We start from the raw sequence: 21,098 nt of genomic DNA on the forward strand, positions 1-21,098 counted from the left end.
GTTTTGTATATTTCTTGTCGGTAAACTTGGTAGAATTGAATTTTTATTTCTTAATAATTTCAATGGAAACTCGCTTGTAATTTTTGCACATTAATGGAACTCTTAATCTTAAGATTTTAACATTCTTTAAAAAAAAAAACATTCTCCCTTTTGTATCAATTTCGCCAGTCAATGAGGGAAAACTTTTTTTGTCACAATGTATGATCCGAAATAGACTTATCGACATTTACCAATTTAAAAATTGAATCCCACCAAGTCTAAATTCTAGAAAAAGTCCTTGCAATTATGGCAGTTTGGTTTTGTGACTACAGTGCATGTGTTGATGGTGGTCATGCAATGGCTCAGGATACCAGGTGGTGATTGTGGAGGATAGGTTGGATGGAGATGAGTTGAGGACTGATGTGGAGGCAGTAGAGCAGAAGATCCAAGAACATGGAGTGGAGAATGTCCTGTGCGTACATTCCACCACGTCATGCTTTGCCCCTCGGGCTGCTGACAGGTATTGTTGGGTATGTTGGGACCATTGTTGAGCGAATGGGGCATGGGAAAGGGGGTAAAAAGTCAGGTTTATTTAATTCAATTTCACACCTATATTTAATTTAACATTGGTTTGCCGGCATTGAAACGAGGTTGCTTTATATTTGGGTCTTGAACAACTTATTTATTCCTTTTATTCGCAATTTTATTTTTTGTCGAACTCATGCCATCTGCTCTCTCTAAAGTATCAATATACTATTATTTTCATGAACCACATGAATCATTCCTTACGACCTAACTGATTGTAATAGTCTTGAGTTAAATCTCACCAAGGAATTTGATTTATTTCCCACCCTACCCACCACTTCTGCAGTCTTGAAGAACTTGCTACTGTGTGCAAGCGTTATGACATTCCACACATCATCAATAACGCTTACGGGTTGCATCTGTCAAAGTGCATGCACCTTCTTGAGCAGGTGACCCTTGCTTTTCCCTGGGATATGTGGCCCTTGTTTGTTTTGCATGCGAGCACTTCACTTATTAGTCTGAGATCCTAGGATCAAATCCCTGATTGTATTCATTTCTCCATTGTCTGCTAATGGTCTTCATATGAAGGTCTCTCCTAATACTGTTTTCTTGCATGAGGTTGATATATAAACTGCACCATGAGCATTGGATCTCTGGATAAAAACTCGGCCTTGAAACCTTGTCTCTGAATGCAAGGAGGGAGAAAAGGAAAGCACCTTTGCATTAATGATGCATGGAAACTTCCATGAGTCGTGGTCTCTGTATATAAATGTAAATGTGAATGTGCTTTCTTCACCATTACATACCTTGTGACCTTTTTACCTCCTCCGCCGAATGTGGATGTATGTCATGTTTTTATTCCTATCTGCTTGTCCATTTGATTGTTTGTGAGCAGGCTATCTCAAGAAGATATGGACAGATTCCGATGAAATTTAGTAGACAGGTTGGGTGTGTGACGAGGATTAATTGATTCGATTTTGTTGAAGATCTGGATCTGACAATTTTTTTTAAGTGCTTCTTAACCATTGAGAGATGAGACCAAAAACGATATGTAGTATGACATTTCAATAAGTTGTAGATGGATTATGCGAACTTGGTTGAGGAGTTCAGTCGGTGACGAGAACAATCCGATTAGATTTTGGCAAAGGTACAGATTCAGATCCTGCGCATCAGTGGGATTCAAAACGGAAACTGTTCAGCATGGTGGAGCTACATGCTCTTCCCTTCCGCGTGCCGTTCTAGTTAGGGTACCCTGTGAGTACAGGGTACCCTATTGTTTTCCTTCTGTTTATTATTATTACGCATTATTATTATTATTATTATTATTTTTCCGCCGGCATTTTGCACCCTTTTTCGCTTTAAAAATCATTTTCTCTGGAACACTAAGTCCGATCGACAGGAAATTTTCACCATAGTATGTATCTTTTTTGATAGCACAATCACGTTATAATTATGACGTCATTGGTCACGTGGTACGGTCGCCATCTTGAAAAAAGCGATAAACTTTGGACATCTGTATCTCGGAAACCGTGCAATGGAAAAATTTTTCGTTTGATACATTTTACTAAGCTCCCTATGGGGAACACGTGTGATTTTTCGTGACGTCATAGGTGAAGCGATATACCGGTGAAAATTCGTCAAGTAGAACGCCATATAGGAAAAATCTGAAAAATTCTGAGCGTCATCTACACCAAAATTCATCGTCAAAAATGTTTTTTTTGACGTCATTGATGACGTAATTCGGCCGCCATCTTGTTTTTTAGTGTTTTTTAAAAAAAATCTTCTTCTCCAGAACGGCTGTGCAGATTGAGGCGAAACTTTACAGGCACATTCCCCCTGAGGTCCTCTTTCAAGTTTGTTAATTTGTTGTTGATACGTCACATGGTTTGGCGGCCATCTTGAAAAAACCTTAAAACCTTCAAACATCTTCTTCTCCAGAAGCCCTGGTCCAATGAAGGCGAGATTTCAGAACTATATTCGTGACATGTATGCGATGCAAGTTTGTTAATTTCAAAGTGATAGGTCACATGGTTTGGCCGCCATGTTGGATTTAAGAAAAATATTAAATAATGTTTTCTCTGGTATTTCATAAGACATCAAAGCGAAAATTTGCAAGTGCCTTCCTCCCTCAAGTCTGCATACATGGTAAAAAAAATTTTACCTCAGAAGTCACATGGTTTGGCAGCCATCTTGGATAGAAAAATAGACCTTATCCGATTTACACGAAACTTCACAAACTTGTTCGGGTCGACGATGGAAAGCAGAATTTAAATTTATGATATCATAGGTCACAAGGTTCGGCAGCCATCTTGGATTGAAAATGAATAAATTTTAAAAATCTTCTTCTCCAGAAGGGCAAGACAGATGAAGACGAAACTTCACACATATATTCCCCATGAGGTCCTTTCTCAAGTTTGTTAATTTGTTCTTGATCGGTCACATGGTTCGGCGGCCATCTTGAAAAAACCCTAAAACCTTCAAACATCTTCTTCTCCAGAAGCGCTGGTCGGATGAAGGGGAGATTTCAGAACTATATTCGGGACATGTAGGCGATATAAGTTTGTTAATTTCGAAATGATACGTTACACGGTTTGGCCGCCATCTTGGATTTAAGAAAAATATTAAATAATGTTTTCTCTGGAACCGCTGAACCAAACGAATCGAAAATTTGTAATTATCATCGAGAGGGCAGTATGCACGCATGGTAAAAATTATGACGTCACACGTCACATGGTTTGGCGGCCATCTTGGATAGAAAAACGCACCTTTACCGATTAACACGAAACTTCACAATCGTGTTCCAATACCCAGTTGGAAGCAGAATATGAATTTCTGATGTCATAGGTCACATGGTTCGTCAGCCATCTTGGATTGAAAAACAATATCTTCAAACGTCTTTTTCTCTGAAACGGCTGAACAGATCCAGGCGAAACTCGACCACTATGACCGCCTCTCCATGACGAATAAAAAGTTCCCACCCCCTTTTGAGGTACGATGCAACGTTTGGCAGCCATATTGGATTGAAGGAAAAATATTAATTAATGTTTACTCTGGAACTACTGCATCAATAAATGTGAAACATCAAGTTTCTGGTGGAACGCTCATGCGGAATGAGGGTTTGAAATTTCAACTGGATCGGGCCCAGGGTTTGGCAGCCATGTTGGTTTTAAGAAAAATATTAAATAATGTTTTCTCTGGAACTGCTTAACCTGGAGAAGCGAAAATTTGCAGTTATCATCCACCATCGGGTTTGCACACGTGGTGCAAATTATGACATCACAAGTCACATGGTTTGGCCGCCATCTTGGATTGAAGGATAAATATTAATTAATGTTTACTCTGGAACCGCTGCCTCTATATATGCGAAACTTCACAGTTATAATTCAGGTGACATGCGAAACAAAAGTTTAAAATTTCAACCTGATCGGTCACGCGGTTTGGGAGCCAGAATTATTTAATTATTTGAATCTGGAAGCCAGTAATAACGAAATTGAACGCTTTGTGCTGCCCGGTTCGTAACTCGTCTGTTCCGCGCCCTCTCGAAGCAGGCCTGTATTTGTATCGCTATTAAATAATGTTTTCTCTGGCACCGCTTATCCTTTCAATGCGAAAATTGCGACTATGATTTAAGTCTCACGTTGAGTCAAAGGCGGACACGTCTGGGTACCCGGTCATCACTGCCAGCAGTTATAAAGTGGCAGTTCTAGTTTAGCTGTTGTTTTTGTCAAGTTCATGTATAAAGCGGAAGCGGGGGCATTTGAATTTTGAGATGCTTTCAGTTGCCTCCTGTATTGAAGTGCCATGTAAGGGAACTGGCATGTGAATATTCTTTAATGGCCCCAGCATGACATTGAAATAATTTCAAAACTCAGAGCCTGTACCCCAGCATTGTTTAAAAAAAAAAAAATTATTTCATTTTATTTTTAATGCACCATTCTCCCCCATCTCTCCACTTCCTTTCTCCTTTTAGGCGGCACGTGTTGGTCGGGTAGATGCTTTTGTGCAGTCTCTCGACAAGAACTTCATGGTGCCTGTCGGTGGTGCTATCATTGCTGGGTTTGATTCTGGATTTGTGAGCGAAATTGCCAAGACATATCCAGGTAAGTGCTTCTTTGAGCCAATTTTTTTTATTTATTTTCGTATCGGGGAGAATAATCTTCCAAGATGTGGAACCCATAACCTCAGGCCCTGAAAGACATTGGACTTTTTCCTTACAAAATTCAGATTTTTTTTTTTGTTGTTTTTTTTAAAAATGAAAATCATCACAGAAGATGGTATGAATTTTCTGTCCATTTTTTTCAAATCGATGAATAATCGCTTGGTGGAACAATATCAAAATATTGCAAATGGAAGAACAGACTGCCGAAGCTTTGAATCTTGCACTCGTCAGAGCACACATGAGAATAACGGATATACAGACTCAAAACTATTGATGCTCAGACCTTGTTTCCTGATTGGCTATTAGGACTGCTCCTGACATCAATATACATCATGACAGTGAGGGACCCTAAGACTTCCTACAATGCTGTGTTATGGTCAATAGAAGTGAAGTGTTTGTACAAACCTTTTGTTAACGATGAACAGGAGCCTGTGTGTCCCAGAAATGTCACGCTACATACATGAGCCACAATCTGAAACCACTTGGTGTGTTAGTTATCTGTGAATTCATACTGGCCAATTGCAGAATCACTTTTTTTCAAGAAGCATTTTTGTTTGGTTCTTCCATGCGAGAATTGGTTGTGTGCACCCTGTGTCTTGATTGTTGCGAATTGCCAATGGAATGTGCTGCTTGATCCGGTCTCCCAGTCTTTGGAGTGTATGGCCTGTGGACCTGGCATCACATCGGCACTGAAATTCATAAATAGCATTATTACCCTCACCGAAGAGGAAGGTATTGCATATTTGGGTCTTTGTTTGTCTGTTTGTTCGCACAGAACTTGGTGTTTTACTCAGCAAACGCTTATCGGATTGAGACAAAATTGTCACCACAGGAGCGACTACTAGTTTAGAATGTTATTGATAATTATGATGTCATGGGTCATGTGATGTGGCAGCCATGTTGGAAAAATGGAAAAACTTTGAAACCGCAGCAAGGAAAAAAAAAATTTGAAACTTTGCACATGATTAGATGATAAATAGGGTTTCTGGGACTCTCATTCAAATGAATGGGGGTAAAGGGAAAAACATTCTGACTGAAGCCCCAAAAGCCCAAAATAGGAGTGATTTTCTCCCCACCTATCCCCTTCCTTCCCATAGAAGCAAATGTAAAATTGAGACTGATTTTCTCTCCACCTATCCCCTTCCCTCCCATAGAAGCAAATGTAAAATTGAGACTGATTTTCTCCCCACCTATCCCCTTCCCTCCCAGAGAAGCAAATGTAAAATTGAGACTGATTTTCTCCCCACCTATCCCCTTCCCTCCCAGAGAAGCAAATGTAAAATTGAGACTGATTTTCTCCCCACCTATCCCCTGACCGCCAATAGAAGCAAATGTAAAATTGAGACTGAAAGATTGAGACTTACTGATTGAAGCACTTCTTCCCTTTCAAATTTTCATTCCACTCAAAGAGTGAACCAACGAATATTTGTCCATGTTCTACTTGAGGGAATAACTTCATTTTCTTATAACATTCATTTCCATTGAGTATATTCACAAATAATAATTTGGAACTTGGTTCTTGGTACAAGTGTCTTTGTTGAGCTGAAATGAAATGATAAACTTCTCTTAATGCTCTTGTTTTTCATGGTCTTTCCAAATTCAACATTACGTGTTATTTTATGTAATTTTTTTTTTCTCAAAATCATTCAAAGCAAGCCGTTTCATTTTCATGTTAAGAGTCAGTCTGGAGTCAGCCAATCTGCCTCGCCCGAACCAAGCCAAAAAAATTCCGAAGTCGTTTGAATGTCTCGCTTGGCTAAGGTTTCAGTCAGAGCTGAATTCCCGTGCCGCCACCTCCTCCCTCCTCCCAACCCCTCTCTGATCCCCTTGTCACCGCTCCATTTACTTTACTAGTAGATTACCCGTCCCATGGGCGGGTGGCAGAGGTGGTGGTGGTCACGTGATTTTGTTGTCCTTCATGGTTCGAAGATCTGCAGTCGTGATTTCGTTCCTTTTTCACGTGCCTTTTTTTTTGCGAATGAGGCGTTGATTCCTGAGTGGCTTTCATGGGGTTGTAATTGAAGATAGTCACGCGGAGACACCGATATGTTGTCACAGCATTTTTTTTTTAAATTTTTTTGCTTGTGAGTTAAAAAGTATAGCGATAGTCATGTATACCAAGTATAATATCGCTGAGTTTCTTGGACCATTGATGCTTCGTCTCGGAGTAGATGACAAACACTTAAGCTTCATTGTAGTAAAAACAAAACAAAGAACCTGCCATCATTGGTCTGTTCTGCGGTCGGCACGTGATAGCACTGGACCAATCGTGTTTGGTGATGTACCAATACATGATGATATGGACATCGATCATGCAACAAACCCATAAGTGAAAGCTGCCGAGCTACTACTCGGCAGCCTCGGCTTCACTTTTTAAATCCCCCTAATTTTTGCTCATTCGCTCGTGATAGTGAGCTAGAAAGTATAGCGATCCAGTCATCTATACCAAGTTCAATGTAGCTGAGTTTTGTGGACCATTGACGCTTTGTCTAGGAGGAGATCATAAACACTTGGCTCCATTATAGTATATAGATGTGGACAAGTCGAAATGAGCGATTCAGTTTAAACAAACCACAACTGCTGATTTCAAAGATGTTGTTAATCCGATTATCTCAGGAGTTGTGCAAGACACCCTTCAGAAAGTGATGCATATTTTTACTTGTTGCTTCATATAAGACAATCAGATGGAGGTCATATTGAGCACTTGGTTTCAGTCTTGAAACGTGAGGATTATACAAACACTTCCCATTATTATAATAACTTATCTGTCTCTATAGTCGTCACAATTTTCCTTCCTTTTTTAATGGCAGACCTTGTATAATCAGTGTTGAAAATGCTGCAGTAAGAAATAATGTTTTATGAAACTGCTGCAAAGTTGCATTGACTTTAAATTATAAATTCATCATGTAGTCCGTTTGTCACCCGTATATGTTCTGTACTCAACCTTGTTGTAATGAGAAGTGTATTGTTTTTTTGATGGTTTCGTACTCACATGGGTCTATAGAGAAAATTTGGCTTGGTTGCCAGAGCGGCAACCTTGGGGAACTCCGCTAATTTGCATAAATCCAAGATGGCCACCACGGACGGGGGGGGGGGGGGTGGAATATAACTTTTCAACCAATTAACTTACAATCACATGTGATGCCTCTTTTCCGTATAATTTTGACCTGAGGAATCGATTTCTGAGGTCAATTTTGTGATTTGGGGTTAAATTCAGGTCAAGTTCAAGGTCATTTTCTGCCAAAAATGAAATAATATAATCATGAAATTTTCAGAGCGATGGTAGTCAAGCGTTTATTCATTAATGGCATTCACTCCCATTCATCATCAGAGCCAAATACAAGATCAAGATGTTCAGTTTCCTCGTCATCTTCTACATCTGCTTCTCCTTCCTCTTCCACTTCATCTTGGTCTTCATCTCCTGTCTTGAACGGGTTGAAGCAGGCATCACTACAAACACAAGCGCAGTACACAGTGCATGCTATCTTTCCATGGTGACAGCTGCAACGTTCAGTGCCGCACACCTTCACCGCCGCCTTACAGCTGCACCGCTCTACATCCATGAGATCTTGGGGTCCTGGCGGCTGATCGGAGGTTGCTGGTACTGGGGTGCCATCTTTTATTTCCCACCCATACTTCGTGATGTCAAGTTCAGGTGGAGCCTGCTGGTCAGCAGATTTTTGCGAGTCTGGTCTGCATCCCTGGCTTAGCGTGGCCATACTCCAGCATACCTGCGGGATGAGGTTGCTGGAATTCATGTGAGAGGACATGGGTAGTGCGTTGACCATTGGGTGTGAATACCTGGAGATCGAAGTTGTCAAACCACGCGAAGATGACGCCGACGGTTCTACACAACTCCATGAACTGGTGGAGAACCTGTGCCTTGTCACCTCGTAGACGAGCGGCCGATTTTCAGAATCTCAGGGCCTCATCGTCCGAGGTTGTGAAGCCATGCTCATGAAGGAGTTTGAGAAGTTCAGAACTGCCGTGCCGGTGCAACAGTTTGACGGCCAGTCCTAATGTTGTCTGATTTCTGGTACCTGTAACGTGATTCTGAATTGACTGGCTCAGGCTCAGAGATTTCTTGGTCACTTTACCACCGGAGACCAGGTCCGAAACCAACTTCAACAAACTTGGGCTGGTCGCTTTGATTGTGTTAGCCTGTGTAAACTCTGATAGGTCGTAATTGGCACTGTTGTCCTTAACCGACCGTGCCTCATGCTTGATCTGCCTCACCATGGAAGAAATGCTCCTCTCATCCATATAGTCTCCCTTAACTAACTTGAGACTTTTAGCAACGGACTCACAGAAACCAACAATGGTAGCACAGCCATCTACCTGAACAACGATAACATCCTTACTCATGCAGTCAGTCAACTTGTTAAACATGTCACATCGAGTGAGCTTGCCACCTCGATCCGAGTACAGGGAATGCAGTTCAACACTATTCCATATTCTGGACCTGTCTCGGTTCATGTACTCAATGACTTCCTTCAGAGCATTTTCATCTGCACTACCAGTTGGCAAATCAGCATATGTGGGGACTTTCGTGAAACTGTTATAGCAGCGGATGTGGTACTTGCACTCAGCAGAAGGTAGATCAGAAACAAAAGTAAGGTGTAACTTGACCCTTCTAGTGACATCATCATTACGCTGCTCAGCAACATCAAGGAGCATATATTTCATAGTTGGGAGTGGGTTACATTCTGTGTCAAAACGTTCTTTGGTCATATACTCACGAACGTGGTCTCATCTTTCTGGGTGTCTATCATCAATGGGTAAACATTCCTCACTACAGAACATACAATCACGTTTGTATTCAAACACACCTTTGTCAGCCACCTTTGTATGAGGCCTTGTAGTTGTCCTTGCACCCTCATCTTCAGCCTTTCTTTTCTGTGACTTTCTCACTCTCTCAATTTTCTCTTTTGATGTATAAGTACAGTAGCAACCTTTGTGGCAGGCTATGCTTGCCGTATCTTCACCAACATCAATAATGTTCTGTAGCTTAGCCTGCAGGTCCCCATCTCCACGGGATTTGGCGCAGGAGATGAGCTTCTTGATCCCGATCTCAGTGAATTTTGTTTCTTCTCCACCTCCGTGACACACCGGAAGAAGACACCTTGAGTTAGCCATCATATGTTTCTCTGAAAAGAAGAAGAGGTGAGATTAGAATCAATGGGATCGTTCATCAACTATCGAGTCGGGTGATCTGCAGTTGATGCAGGGGTCAAAAAGTTTTAAACCCCTCAATAGTCCAAAAATGACATTGAACTTGACCTTTGACCCTGAATTTGACCCCAAACCACACAACTGACCTCAGAAATTGATTCCTCACCTCCATCTGCGGTGGCCATCTTGGATTTATACAAATAATTATCGGAGTTCCCCAAGGTTGCCACTCCGGCAACCAAGCTAAATTTTTTTCTATAGACCCATGCGAGTATGAAACGATCAAAAAACAATACACTTCTCACAACAACAAGGTACTCAACCTGGCAACTGGACTAATGGGTTTTCATTCTTCCCTGATTTTTTTTTATTATTATTAGAATTTTTTTTTTTTAAATAGATCTTCATTGGTGTCATGTTGAATAGAAACCTTTAAAAAAAAACTTAATTCGTCTCATTCAAATTCCTTGAAGATGAAAATTATTGTGGGCTGTTTAACACACACACACACACACACACACACACACACACACACACACACACACACACACACACACACACACACACACACACACACACACACACACACACACACACACACACACCTCTACCAGAATGTAAGTAATCGACTTTGTTGGTACATGTTCTCCAAAATGACGGTTTTATTGTTTCGATCTTTAAAACGTCATGAAGTGCAAGCAATCGATGATCAATTGGAAGAATTTCTTAGTACCAATCCAATAAATTGCATGACAAAAGTGGGTTAAATACCACCTCACCCCCACCCCCACCCCACCCTAAAAGGATGGAAAGAAGATGTCATAAATTTACGAAGAAGCTGAAGACAAAGCAGATTAGTGGAATTTTTTTAATGAGAAATTTTCATCAACACCTTTAAAAAATTTTTTTTAAATGATCAAGAAAATGGACATGGATTTTAAATGTCAAGAAAAATAATCGAGCAGCAGATGTGATGGTGCTAATTGGTTCACGAAAAAATATTTTCATGAAAAAAATAAGTGACCACTATATTCGTTATTGTTGTCTGTCTGTCTGTCTGTCTGTCTGTCTGTCTGTCTGTCTGTCTGTCTGTCTGTCTGTCTGTCTGTCTGTCTGTCTGTCCCGAGCATAGCTCCTTGGGTTTTGATCCGGTCCTGTCAAAATTTTGGTGGGAGGTTTATATCATGATCTAGTTGTTTTCCTGAAAATGGGCGTGGTGCGCCCATTATGGGCGGAGCCACGCCCAAAAAACATGTTTTTAGGGGGAAGCCGATTTCAATTTGCATCTTCTCCTAGGGGGTTTGTCGAATCTGACAGGGGTTTCAGTATTTGGTTAGCCCAATGGCACCTGCATAGCCCCACGGACCCCGATTTTTATTTTTTTATTTTTTATTTTTTTTTTCATTTTAGTCACAAGGTCACGAACTTGGAAAATGTCAAAAAAAAATCAATAAATTGGGCATCGAGCTCCTAAGGTTTTCAACTGTTTCGAATGAAAGTTGGTATGCAAGTAGTGCTCTTCGAGTACTACAACTTTCATCATTTACGTTTTTCCTGATTCCCGCCAGTTTGCCCGTGGCGTCCCCTCGAAGGTCAAAAATAAAAAAGGCGAACTGTGTACATTGCTCGTGAACCATCGCCGTCTCCAGACTTGTTTAACTACTTTTATAGTAAATGTGGATCATAAATTTCAAAGTTTTCATTGTATCGCTATGCTTGTTCTTCAGGACGAGGTTCAGCCACTCCTTCCCTGGACCTACTGCTCAGTCTCCTTTCACTTGGAGTTTCAGGATGGAGACGTGCCCTGCAGGAACGAAAAGTAAGATTCCATTTACATACCATTGAAATCAAGTCGACCCCAAAAAAATGTGTATCGTGTAATACTCAGTCACCCAGACACGTGACTGCTGGGGATGAACTCCGAAGTAGCAATTCCATGGTGCAGTGTTAGGATTTATTAATTTCACTGTGCGGCAGTTTTGACATGCATGTATAGGTTGAGAGGGATCTGGTTAAGCTGCAGGATGATCCTGTCGCTGAAAATGCACATTAAAGGCAACAAGTTTAAATAATAGGGATTGGGGTACAGTAAGGAACCAGAATAAAAGTGACATTGAGAAACCTGATCAATTAGATCAGTGGTTCCCATCCTTTTTCTGATTGAGTACCACTTGGAGGTCCATTACCGTCGCCGCGTACCACCTGGTTCCAGAAAAACTCAATTCGATAAGATATCAATTTATTCACAACTAGAACACACAAATGAACTAACTGTCAACAAAGAACAGATTTTAATGCGAGGGCTGCATCTGTTTCTTCTCCACCAGCTGGTCGATGCGGGGCATAACTTTGCTCACAGCACATCGGAAATCATGCCCGGGCGCAGCAAGACGGTTCCGGCTCTTTGACTTGATGGTCATCATGGCTGAGAACCCCTGCTCGCACTCCCACGTAGAGGGGAAAATCAGTAGCTGGGGAACAGCGTGACGGGCTCGTGTCGGGTACGAGGAGGCCATGGTCACCCAGAAGTTCATAGGAGAGCATTCCTTGTGCTTCGTCTTTGCTGTCTCGTCAGCCTGGATATATATATATGAGCTCCTCTTGTTCCCCAGTCCCGACAGGCAGATCGCCTGGTTCAACAGAAAACGGATTGGTGATGTAGGCACAACATGTAATGTCTGGGAAGTAATGCATCAACTCAGTCTTGAGCAGTGAGAGGTGATGGACGATTTCTTGGGAAAATTCATCATTGGGCTCACTCTCAAGGGTAGTCAGGAGTTCGAACATTCCGTAGCGTTTGCTCTCCACGTTCTTGATCCAGAGGTCCAACTTCCGGACAAACGCTCCCAGCTTCGAGATGAGGTCTGAGACAGTGCAGTTGGGCCCTTGGAACGACAGGTTTAAGTGGTTGAAGACCCCAAAAATGTCCGACAGGTAGGCCAACCTTGAGATAAACTCCTCGTCATCCAGATCTTTTTGAAAATCGTGTTCTTTCTCTGTGAAGAATATGAGGAGTTCATCCCTCAGTTCAAAGAGACGCCTCGTCGTATTCCCCCGGGAGAGCCAGCGAACCTCTGTGTGGTAGAGGAGACAGGTATGGTCGGAGCAGAGATCTTCAGAGCAGTTTGAACAGCCGAGTATTCAGGGCGGATGTTTTGACGAATTTAACTATTTTGATTAATTGGTTCAAGCATGATAAATTCGGAGGGAGTACCTTAGAGCTAAGGGCGAATCTGTGTATGAAACAATGGACACCGGTGGCATTTGGTGATGCAGCTTTCACATGGGCTTGAAACCCTGACTTTCTACCGAGCATAGACGGAGCCCCATCTGTTGTGCATCCGACCAACTTTCCCCAATCCAGTTCATTATGCTTGAATAAATTATCCAAAAGGTTGAAAACACCCTTTCCTTTCGTTGTACTGGATAGCTCCTGTCTCAGCAGCGGCTCAATCTTCGCAGTATTATTCTGTGTGAAGCGAACGTAGACAAGATGTTGATAGCAGTTGTTGTTTTTGTTTTAAAAAATTTTTTTTAAAGGTTGAGCCCGAAAGTGCTCGCGAACCACCTGGAAGGCCCTCGGGTACCACAGGTTGGGAACCACTGACTTAGATGGTTACAGTTTCCATGACTATTTTTGGTCTATTCTTAGCTGGCTTGGGCAGGGACACAGGATGAACAGAAAAATTGCCAAATGTGGGCGGTCTTTCCTGTGGTGAGAATCCGGAGGCATGACACAGGCTTGGCAGACACGTGCTTTGCAGCATGCTCGCCCTTCAGACCCATTTTTGCCTTGCAGACCCTCACCAGTTCATCGTGTCTTGTCTGGCATTCCCCTGGAGTCTTTTGGTCTGCTGTCTTTTCCTGCATCTCTTCACTGTGATGTCTCCCTGGGTCTCTCATTCTTGCGCTCACCATGGTCTCTCTGCCTCTCCCTGGTGTGTCCAAGCATCGCTGCCTTGCATAGCCAGTTCCCTCTCCCTCGCCCCCCCTCACCCCCACCCCAACCACGTCTCGTATGCGCTCATAGTACTGAAGTAGCACACCTGTGGCACACTGCCACGCCATCTCTCCAGAGTGACTTCCCAGGCCCACAGTAACTCGTGTTGATGTGCCATGTTGAAGTGCAGTTGTATGGTGTGAAAGGACGATTGGCATAATTTGAGAGTTAAACACGGAGTGAAGAGACAGACACAAGGATCCAGGGTGACAAGGAGTTGGAGACAGCCGATTATGATCATTCCGAAAAGGGGTTACAAACACTTGTGCTCACGTGATCATGAAACCCCTTTGCCAAACGAGCACTTGCTGCAGGAATTCTGACCAACATGGGGTGCCTTCCACGCAGGCAAACTTGAATGCATGGAGAGTGTGCTTTGTTCTGAAATATGACATGGATGTAAAATTGCTTGCTTTCTTGCATCTTTTGCAGGAGTTGTTTAATTATCTGAAGGCACAGCTTGTTGAAATGGCAACCAAGCATGGAGAAAGAGTTCTGCACACGCCCCACAACCCCGTCTCACTTGGTACGAGTGTTCACTGCAGATGAGAGGAAATATTTTTGTACCTTGGATGTTATATTAATGTTTTATGTAGACTGGGTCCCCACTCTTGGTTGGTTCAGCTGATTCCCATCTTACTCCCGAAGAGGTGAACAAGTGCAATGCTTTTACGTTATTGGCACATCCTCAGGGGACCGTGTTCCAAGGTCTGCTTTTGCCAATCGAAGGCAGGTTGGTGGTCTTTGGTTTCTATGGCCTTACTTCTGACCTTGTTCTGAGCCAGTCCAGGTTGCACTTTCAGAATCCCATATCTGGTGACCATCTCCAATTGGCCACGAACGCTCTCCTCCATTCCTTGTCTGTGGGACTGACTGTCTGTAGGACTGTGCCTGTTCGATCATGCCCCTCCTTCGCCTTTCAAAAGTCCATTGTCACGTCTGACTGTTTTCTCCAATACCAACCCATTCTCTTCTATGTTCACTGAAACCCTCACACTCATTTTATTTTTGCCCTTCATCCACTTGTCTGCTTCTTCCCTTTTGCTCTTTTTCCAATTTGCGAGCTTGCTGCCCTCCATCATTTTGCTCCTCCATAGGTCTAGATTTCTGATTACAAAAACAAAATACACTAGAACTGCCACTTTATAACTGCTGGCAGTGATGACCGGGTACCCAGTCCGTCCGCCATTGACACAACTGATACAACATGAGACTTAAATCATAGTCGCAAAGTTTCGCATTTATCGGATAAGCGGTGCCAGAGAAAACATTATTTAATGGTGATACAACCACAGGCCTGCTTCGAGACTGCGCGGAACAGACGAGTTACGAACCGGGCAGCACAAAGCGTTCAATTTCCTTATTACTGGCGAACAGATTCAAATAATTAAATAATTCTGGCTGCCAAACCGCATGACCGATCAGGTTGAAATTTTAAACGTTTGTTTCGCATGTCGGCTAAATTACAAATGTGAAGTTTCGTATATATAGAAGCAGTGGTTCCAGAGTAAACATTAATTAATATTTATCCTTCAATCCAAGATGGCGGCCAAACCATGTGACTTATGACGTCATAATTTTCAACACATGTGCAAACACGAATGTAGACGATAAGCGCAAATTTTCGCTTCGCTAGGTTAAGCAGTTCCAGAGAAAACATTATTTAATATTTTTCTTAAAACCAACATGGCTGCCAAACCCTGGGCCCGATCGCGTTGAAATTTCAAACCCTCATTCCGCATGAGCGTTCCACCATAAACTTGATGTTTCACATTTATTGATGCAGTAGTTCCAGAGTAAACATTAATTAATATTTTTCCTTCAATCCACGATGGCTGCCAAACGTTGCATCGTACCTCAAAAGGGGGTGAGAACTTTTTATTCGTCATGGAGAGGCGGTCATAGTGGTGGAGTTTCGCCTGGATCTGTTCAGTCCTTTCAGAGAAAAATACGTTTAAAGATATTATTTTTTAATCCAAGATGGCTGACGAACCATGTGACCTATGACATTACAAATTTAAATTCTGCTTCCAACTGGGTATTGGAACACGTTTCTGAAGTTTCGTGTTAATCGGTAAAGGTGCGTTTTTCTATCCAAGATGGCCGCCAAACCATGTGACGTGTGACATCATAATTTTTACCACGCATGCACAGACAAAGGTAGATGATAATTACAAATTTTCGATTCGTTTGGTTAAGCGGTTCCAGAGAAAACATTATTTAATATTTTTCTTAAATCCAAGATGGCGGCCAAACCATGCGACTTATCAATTTTAAATTAACAAACTTATATCGCCTTCCTGTCCTGAATATAGTTCTGAAATCTCCCCTTCATTGGGCCAACGCTTCTGGAGAAGATGTTTGAAGGTTTTCGGGTTTTTTCAAGATGGCCGCCAAACCATGTGACCGATCAAGAACAAATTAACAAACTTGAGAAAGGACCTCATGGGGAATATATGTGTGAAGTTTCGTCTTAATCTGTCTTGCCCTTCTGGAGAAGAAGATTTTTAAAATTTATTCATTTTCAATCCAAGATGGCTGCCGAACCTTGTGACCAATGATATCATAAATTTAAATTCTGCTTTCCATCGTCGACCCGAACAAGTGTGTGAAGTTTCTTGAAAATCGGATAAGGTCTATTTTTCTATCCAACATGGCCGCCAAACCATGTGACTTCTGAGGTAAAATTTTTTTACCATGTATGCAGACTTGAGGGAGGAAGGTAATTGCAAATTTTCGCTTCGATGGCTTATGAAATACCAGAGAAAACATTATTTAATATTTTTCTTAAATCCAACATGGCGGCCAAACCATGTGACGTATCACTTCGAAATTAACAAACTTGCATCGCATACATGTCACGAATATAGTTGTGAAATCTCGCCTTCATGGGACCAGCGCTTCTGGAGAAGAAGATGTTTGAAGGTTTTAGTGTTTTTTCAAGATGGCCGCCAAACCATGTGACGTATCAACAACAAATTAACAAACTTGAAAGAGAACATCAGGGGGAATGTACGTGTAAAGTTTCGCCTTAATCTGTCCAGCCCTTCTGGAGAAGAAGATTTTTTTTTTAATAAACACTAAAAAACAAGATGGCGGCCGAATTACGTCATCGATGACGTCAAGAAAAACATTTTCGTCAGTGATTTTAGGCGTAGATGATGCTCAGAATTTTTCAGATTTTTCCTATACGGCGTTCTACTTGACGAATTTTCACCGGTATATCGCTTCACCTATGACGTCATGAAAAATCACACGTATTCCCCATAGGGAGCTTAGTAAAATGTATCAAGAGAAAAATTTTTCCATTGCACGGTTTCCGAGATACAGATGTCCAAAGTTTATCGTTTTTTTCAAGATGGCGCCCGCACCACATGACCAATGACGTCATAATTATAACGTGATTGTGCTATCAAAAAAGATACATACTGTGGTGCAAATTTTGTGTCGATCGGACTTAGTATCCCAGAGAAAATGATTTTTAAAGCGAAAAAGGGTGCAAAATGCCGGCGGAAAAAGAAAAATAATAATAAACAGAAGAAAAACAATAGGGTACCCTGTACTGACAGGGTACCCTAATTAGTATGGCGTCACAACATCTAACTTTTTCTTGTTCTCTCCACCTTCATGAAAGGTTCTTCTGCAGTCACCACAAACTTGTCAGCCATCAACATACAAGGGTTTACAAGGAATTAAGGAGGCCATTCGGCCGATCATACCTGCGCCGCAACAATACCAGATTTAATCAACCCGTTGATACCCCTTCCCTTCGTGTGCTTCCTTTTGGCTGCTGCACTGGTACTCGTTTCGCCGACCTCAGAAGGATGACAGGTTGAGTCAACTCCCTGGTGTTAATTCAGCGGCAAAAAGGGCTTGAACTCAGGACCCTAGGATCCCAAGCCAGCACCCTCACCGTGAAGTCACCACCAGGTTAAGGTTTTGGTTTTGTAACATGAGATCAAGTCAGCACTGTTGGGATTTATTTGGGACATCTTTGTTGTTTCTCAGAGATTTTATGTTTTGAACTCTTGAAAAGGATTAAAAGAATGAAAGTTGCGAGTTGACATTTTGTGATTTTAAACGTGTAGAAAGATGTTTGACATTTTCCAAACTTTGTCATTTAAACTTCTATGTTGCAAACAAAATATAGTTTTCATTTTAGTTTTCATTTTCATGTCCTGCATAACTTCAGAAAACATGTTTTGGTGCATTCACCACAAACCAATAAGTGATTTAACCTCAAGTTTTTAATTGCTTTTATAACTTGAGAATTCTGCAGAATGTTGTGTATTTTGAGAGCTTTGATTTTTCTCAGTTTTTCTGTTGTATCTCTTGACTAGCAAAAGTATCCGTCATTTGGCTGATGGATTTAATCAAAAGACAACATCTGCTTCACCACCATTTTTCTCTATTCACTATAATTTGCTCGGTCATCTTCCACCTGCTTGGAAGTCGGCGAGCATCACCTTCATCAACCATCCTTGCTGCTTATAAATTGCGTGAGCAAAAAATCACTTCCGCTTCTCTGTGAAGCTCAGTGTTGGATGCTTTGAACCTCTGCTTAAAATTTGTGATGTTAAACATTTTCAAAATTTCAAATTATTCTCACTCAGGTTTCAATACCACCATCATGTATATTATCAGGTTGTTTAAACTTTCTTTGCTTAAGATGATTATTTGTAGTACTGAGAGGTGCTATATGATACATATTTGCAAAGAGAATTGGGGGTCTTCCTCCCACCTTGAACCCCTCCCCCGATATGCTACCCCGACTGAAACCTAACTTGGGGTACCCAAAGGCAACATGCAAATCTTGGTGGATTTGGTTCAGTATTTTTTGATTATGTATATGTATATGTATATATATATGTATGTATATATATATATATATATATATATATATATATATATATATATATATATATATATATATATATATATATATATATATATATATATATATATATATATATATATATATAGCCTGGTGTTGGCGCAGTGGTAAGGGCAGCGGCTTGGGATCCTGAAGGTCCTGAGTTCAAGCCCCGTTGGACCACTGAATTAATACACCAGGGGGTTGACTCAGCCTGTCATCCTTCCGAGGTCGGCGAAATGAGTACCAGTGTACTGGGCCGGTGTATACCCCGGTTAAAATAGGTGTACCATATCCCTGTGTCGTAAGAGGCGACCAGGGTTGTGTCAGGAAGGGCATCCGGCGTAAAACATGTGCCAAATCACTATGCGGATCATGCGGATGATTCGCTGTGGCGACCCTTAACGGGAGCAGCCGAAGGAAGAAGGTATATATATATATATATATATATATATATATATATATATATATATATATATATATATATATATATATATATATATATATATATATATATTATGATTGACCCCTCCCATGCTCCTCTTGCCAAAATAGCTGCATAAAGCAACCCAAGAAGACTTGCGCAAGGTAAGTGCTGAGCGCTATTTCAAATCCTTCCCAGAGTTCCTCAACTACAAAGACGTTCACACATGGCAATTCCAATGCTGTACACCCCCTCAGCTACCGGACCGGTTTCATCACTGATTGGCGAATCATCAGCGATAGCGCAGACAGCAATGCATACCAATGAGGCTCTCAAGCATGTACCACGTGCAAACGTCAAAAGCAGTTAATATGTAAATAAAGACCCACCCACATCTATTAGGTGAGAGCTGATTAGCTATTCCCCGCATTCACAGCTGAGAGATGTGGGTGGGTCTTTCTTTATGTTTATGTATGTATATATATATATATATATATATATATATATATATATATATATATATAATTATTATAAACACACACATATACAAGCAGTATATACAAACAAACACAAATTGAGCTTTCACACATTAGATACGAAAGCGAAGGCTGAAAGTTGTTTGATGTCACATTGGTTGTTTTCCACATTCATGTACATTTCAATTCAAAATGTTTACAAACTTTGTAGATTATTTATTTTATATTCATGAACAAATGGATTTAGCTGTAATTTTTTCATCAGAAGGTATATTTTTATAATCCCCCAATGAAGGTGATTATTTAACCTTTTGAACCTTGAGCTCCTTGGACTTTCGGCTCCCCCACCCTGGGCTCCCTGGAGAAAAATCCAGCCACTCGGGTACATGAGGTTTGGATAGCGGCTGGTAAAATGGTCGCGAGGGTTCAAAAGGTTAAAACTGATATTGACAAATAATTTCCTTCTTTCTGGCAGCATTGTCACTATCCAACCTGGAGTGCAAACTGGGCATGTCTGGGGTGACACGCTTGGGCTCGATGCTATTCACGCGACATGTTTCTGGAGCAAGGTGAGGCCTACAGAGTGGCATGTTTGCTCACTGTTTTCAGATCCCTTTCACAGCAGGTACTGACCCTCAAGGGCTTCACGTTATCCAATCTTGCTCCTCTTTGCAGGGTGATTTCACGGGGAATTGAATCTGTTGTTGGAGGATACAAGTTTGAGGGATTTGGAGCTCACAGTTCACACTATCCTTGTGCCTATTTGAATGCGGCTGCATCTATCGGTATAACGCAAAAGGATGTGGATCGCTTTATAATATGCCTTGACCATTGCCTATCAAGTCTCATGGGAAGAAGACACATTGAAAAAGATTTGGGGAATGAAGCCGATAGTACATTCTCAGAAATTCAACATGAAGTTCTCCCAGAAATATCATGTGAGAACTCTTTGAAGTGAGACTCCTTGTGGTCGAATGAACAAGAATAAATTAAGTCCTGTGGTTCTTCCAGGTTAGCTTCTGCATTCCCTGCTGGGATGTTTTTAATCAGGAACAGCACAATGCTGATTGTAATAATTTGCAATATAATCCCTGCAAGGTGGGGTAGGCATGTGGAGCGTATGATGCAAGTCCCTTGTCTAACTCTCGGTACCAAAAATATATTTAATAGACAAGTCCTGCATTGTGTTAACTTGTTGGTTGAAAACGTGATGGCAGATGTCCTTATAAAATCAAATGGTCTTTGTTGGCACCATGGCAGAAGTTGGATGCTATAAGAGCCTTTGTCCAGTCCTGCCTGTCATTGCCCTGCACACACGAAGCGAAAAGCGGATTAAGCAATTGACATGAGATATTGATGTGCTGTATTGAAAAAGCATGAGGGGGCGCGGCATGTCAGATGGTCGGGGTGAAGAAGATGCCAATTGACACTTCTGGTGATAAAGCCTTCAGGTCTCCTAAACTGACATTGTCTTGTTACAGTGTATAAGG

The 21,098-nt window shown here is 41.5% G+C and overlaps 1 protein-coding gene across 6 annotated transcripts in view; it reads left to right on the forward strand.

Annotated features, from left to right (window-relative positions):
- LOC147033307 (O-phosphoseryl-tRNA(Sec) selenium transferase-like) overlaps positions 1-20,884 on the forward strand; it is a 35,202-nt gene extending 14,318 nt beyond the window's left edge. For 3 of the 6 annotated variants that reach the window (XM_085871534.1, XM_085871535.1, XM_085871533.1), the window contains exons 6-12: positions 346-499; positions 851-953; positions 4,475-4,604; positions 11,563-11,654; positions 14,268-14,361; positions 20,084-20,177; positions 20,284-20,884. In XM_085871534.1, the coding sequence (XP_085727660.1) occupies positions 346-499; positions 851-953; positions 4,475-4,604; positions 11,563-11,654; positions 14,268-14,361; positions 20,084-20,177; positions 20,284-20,566 (950 nt within the window). In that variant the 3' untranslated portion in view covers positions 20,567-20,884. Of the gene's footprint in view, positions 1-345; positions 500-850; positions 954-4,474; positions 4,605-11,562; positions 11,655-14,267; positions 14,362-14,431; positions 14,940-17,469; positions 17,766-20,083; positions 20,178-20,283 lie in introns of those variants that run through there. The other 3 variants (XR_015055529.1, XR_015055528.1, XM_085871537.1) reach the window with 3 other exon arrangements.
- Positions 20,885-21,098: the final 214 nt, after the last annotated feature.

This window comes from Eptatretus burgeri, chromosome 2 (assembly GCF_056783735.1).
Source record: "Eptatretus burgeri isolate ZD-2024b chromosome 2, Ebu_testis_v1, whole genome shotgun sequence".
Lineage (NCBI taxonomy): Eukaryota > Metazoa > Chordata > Myxini > Myxiniformes > Myxinidae > Eptatretus > Eptatretus burgeri.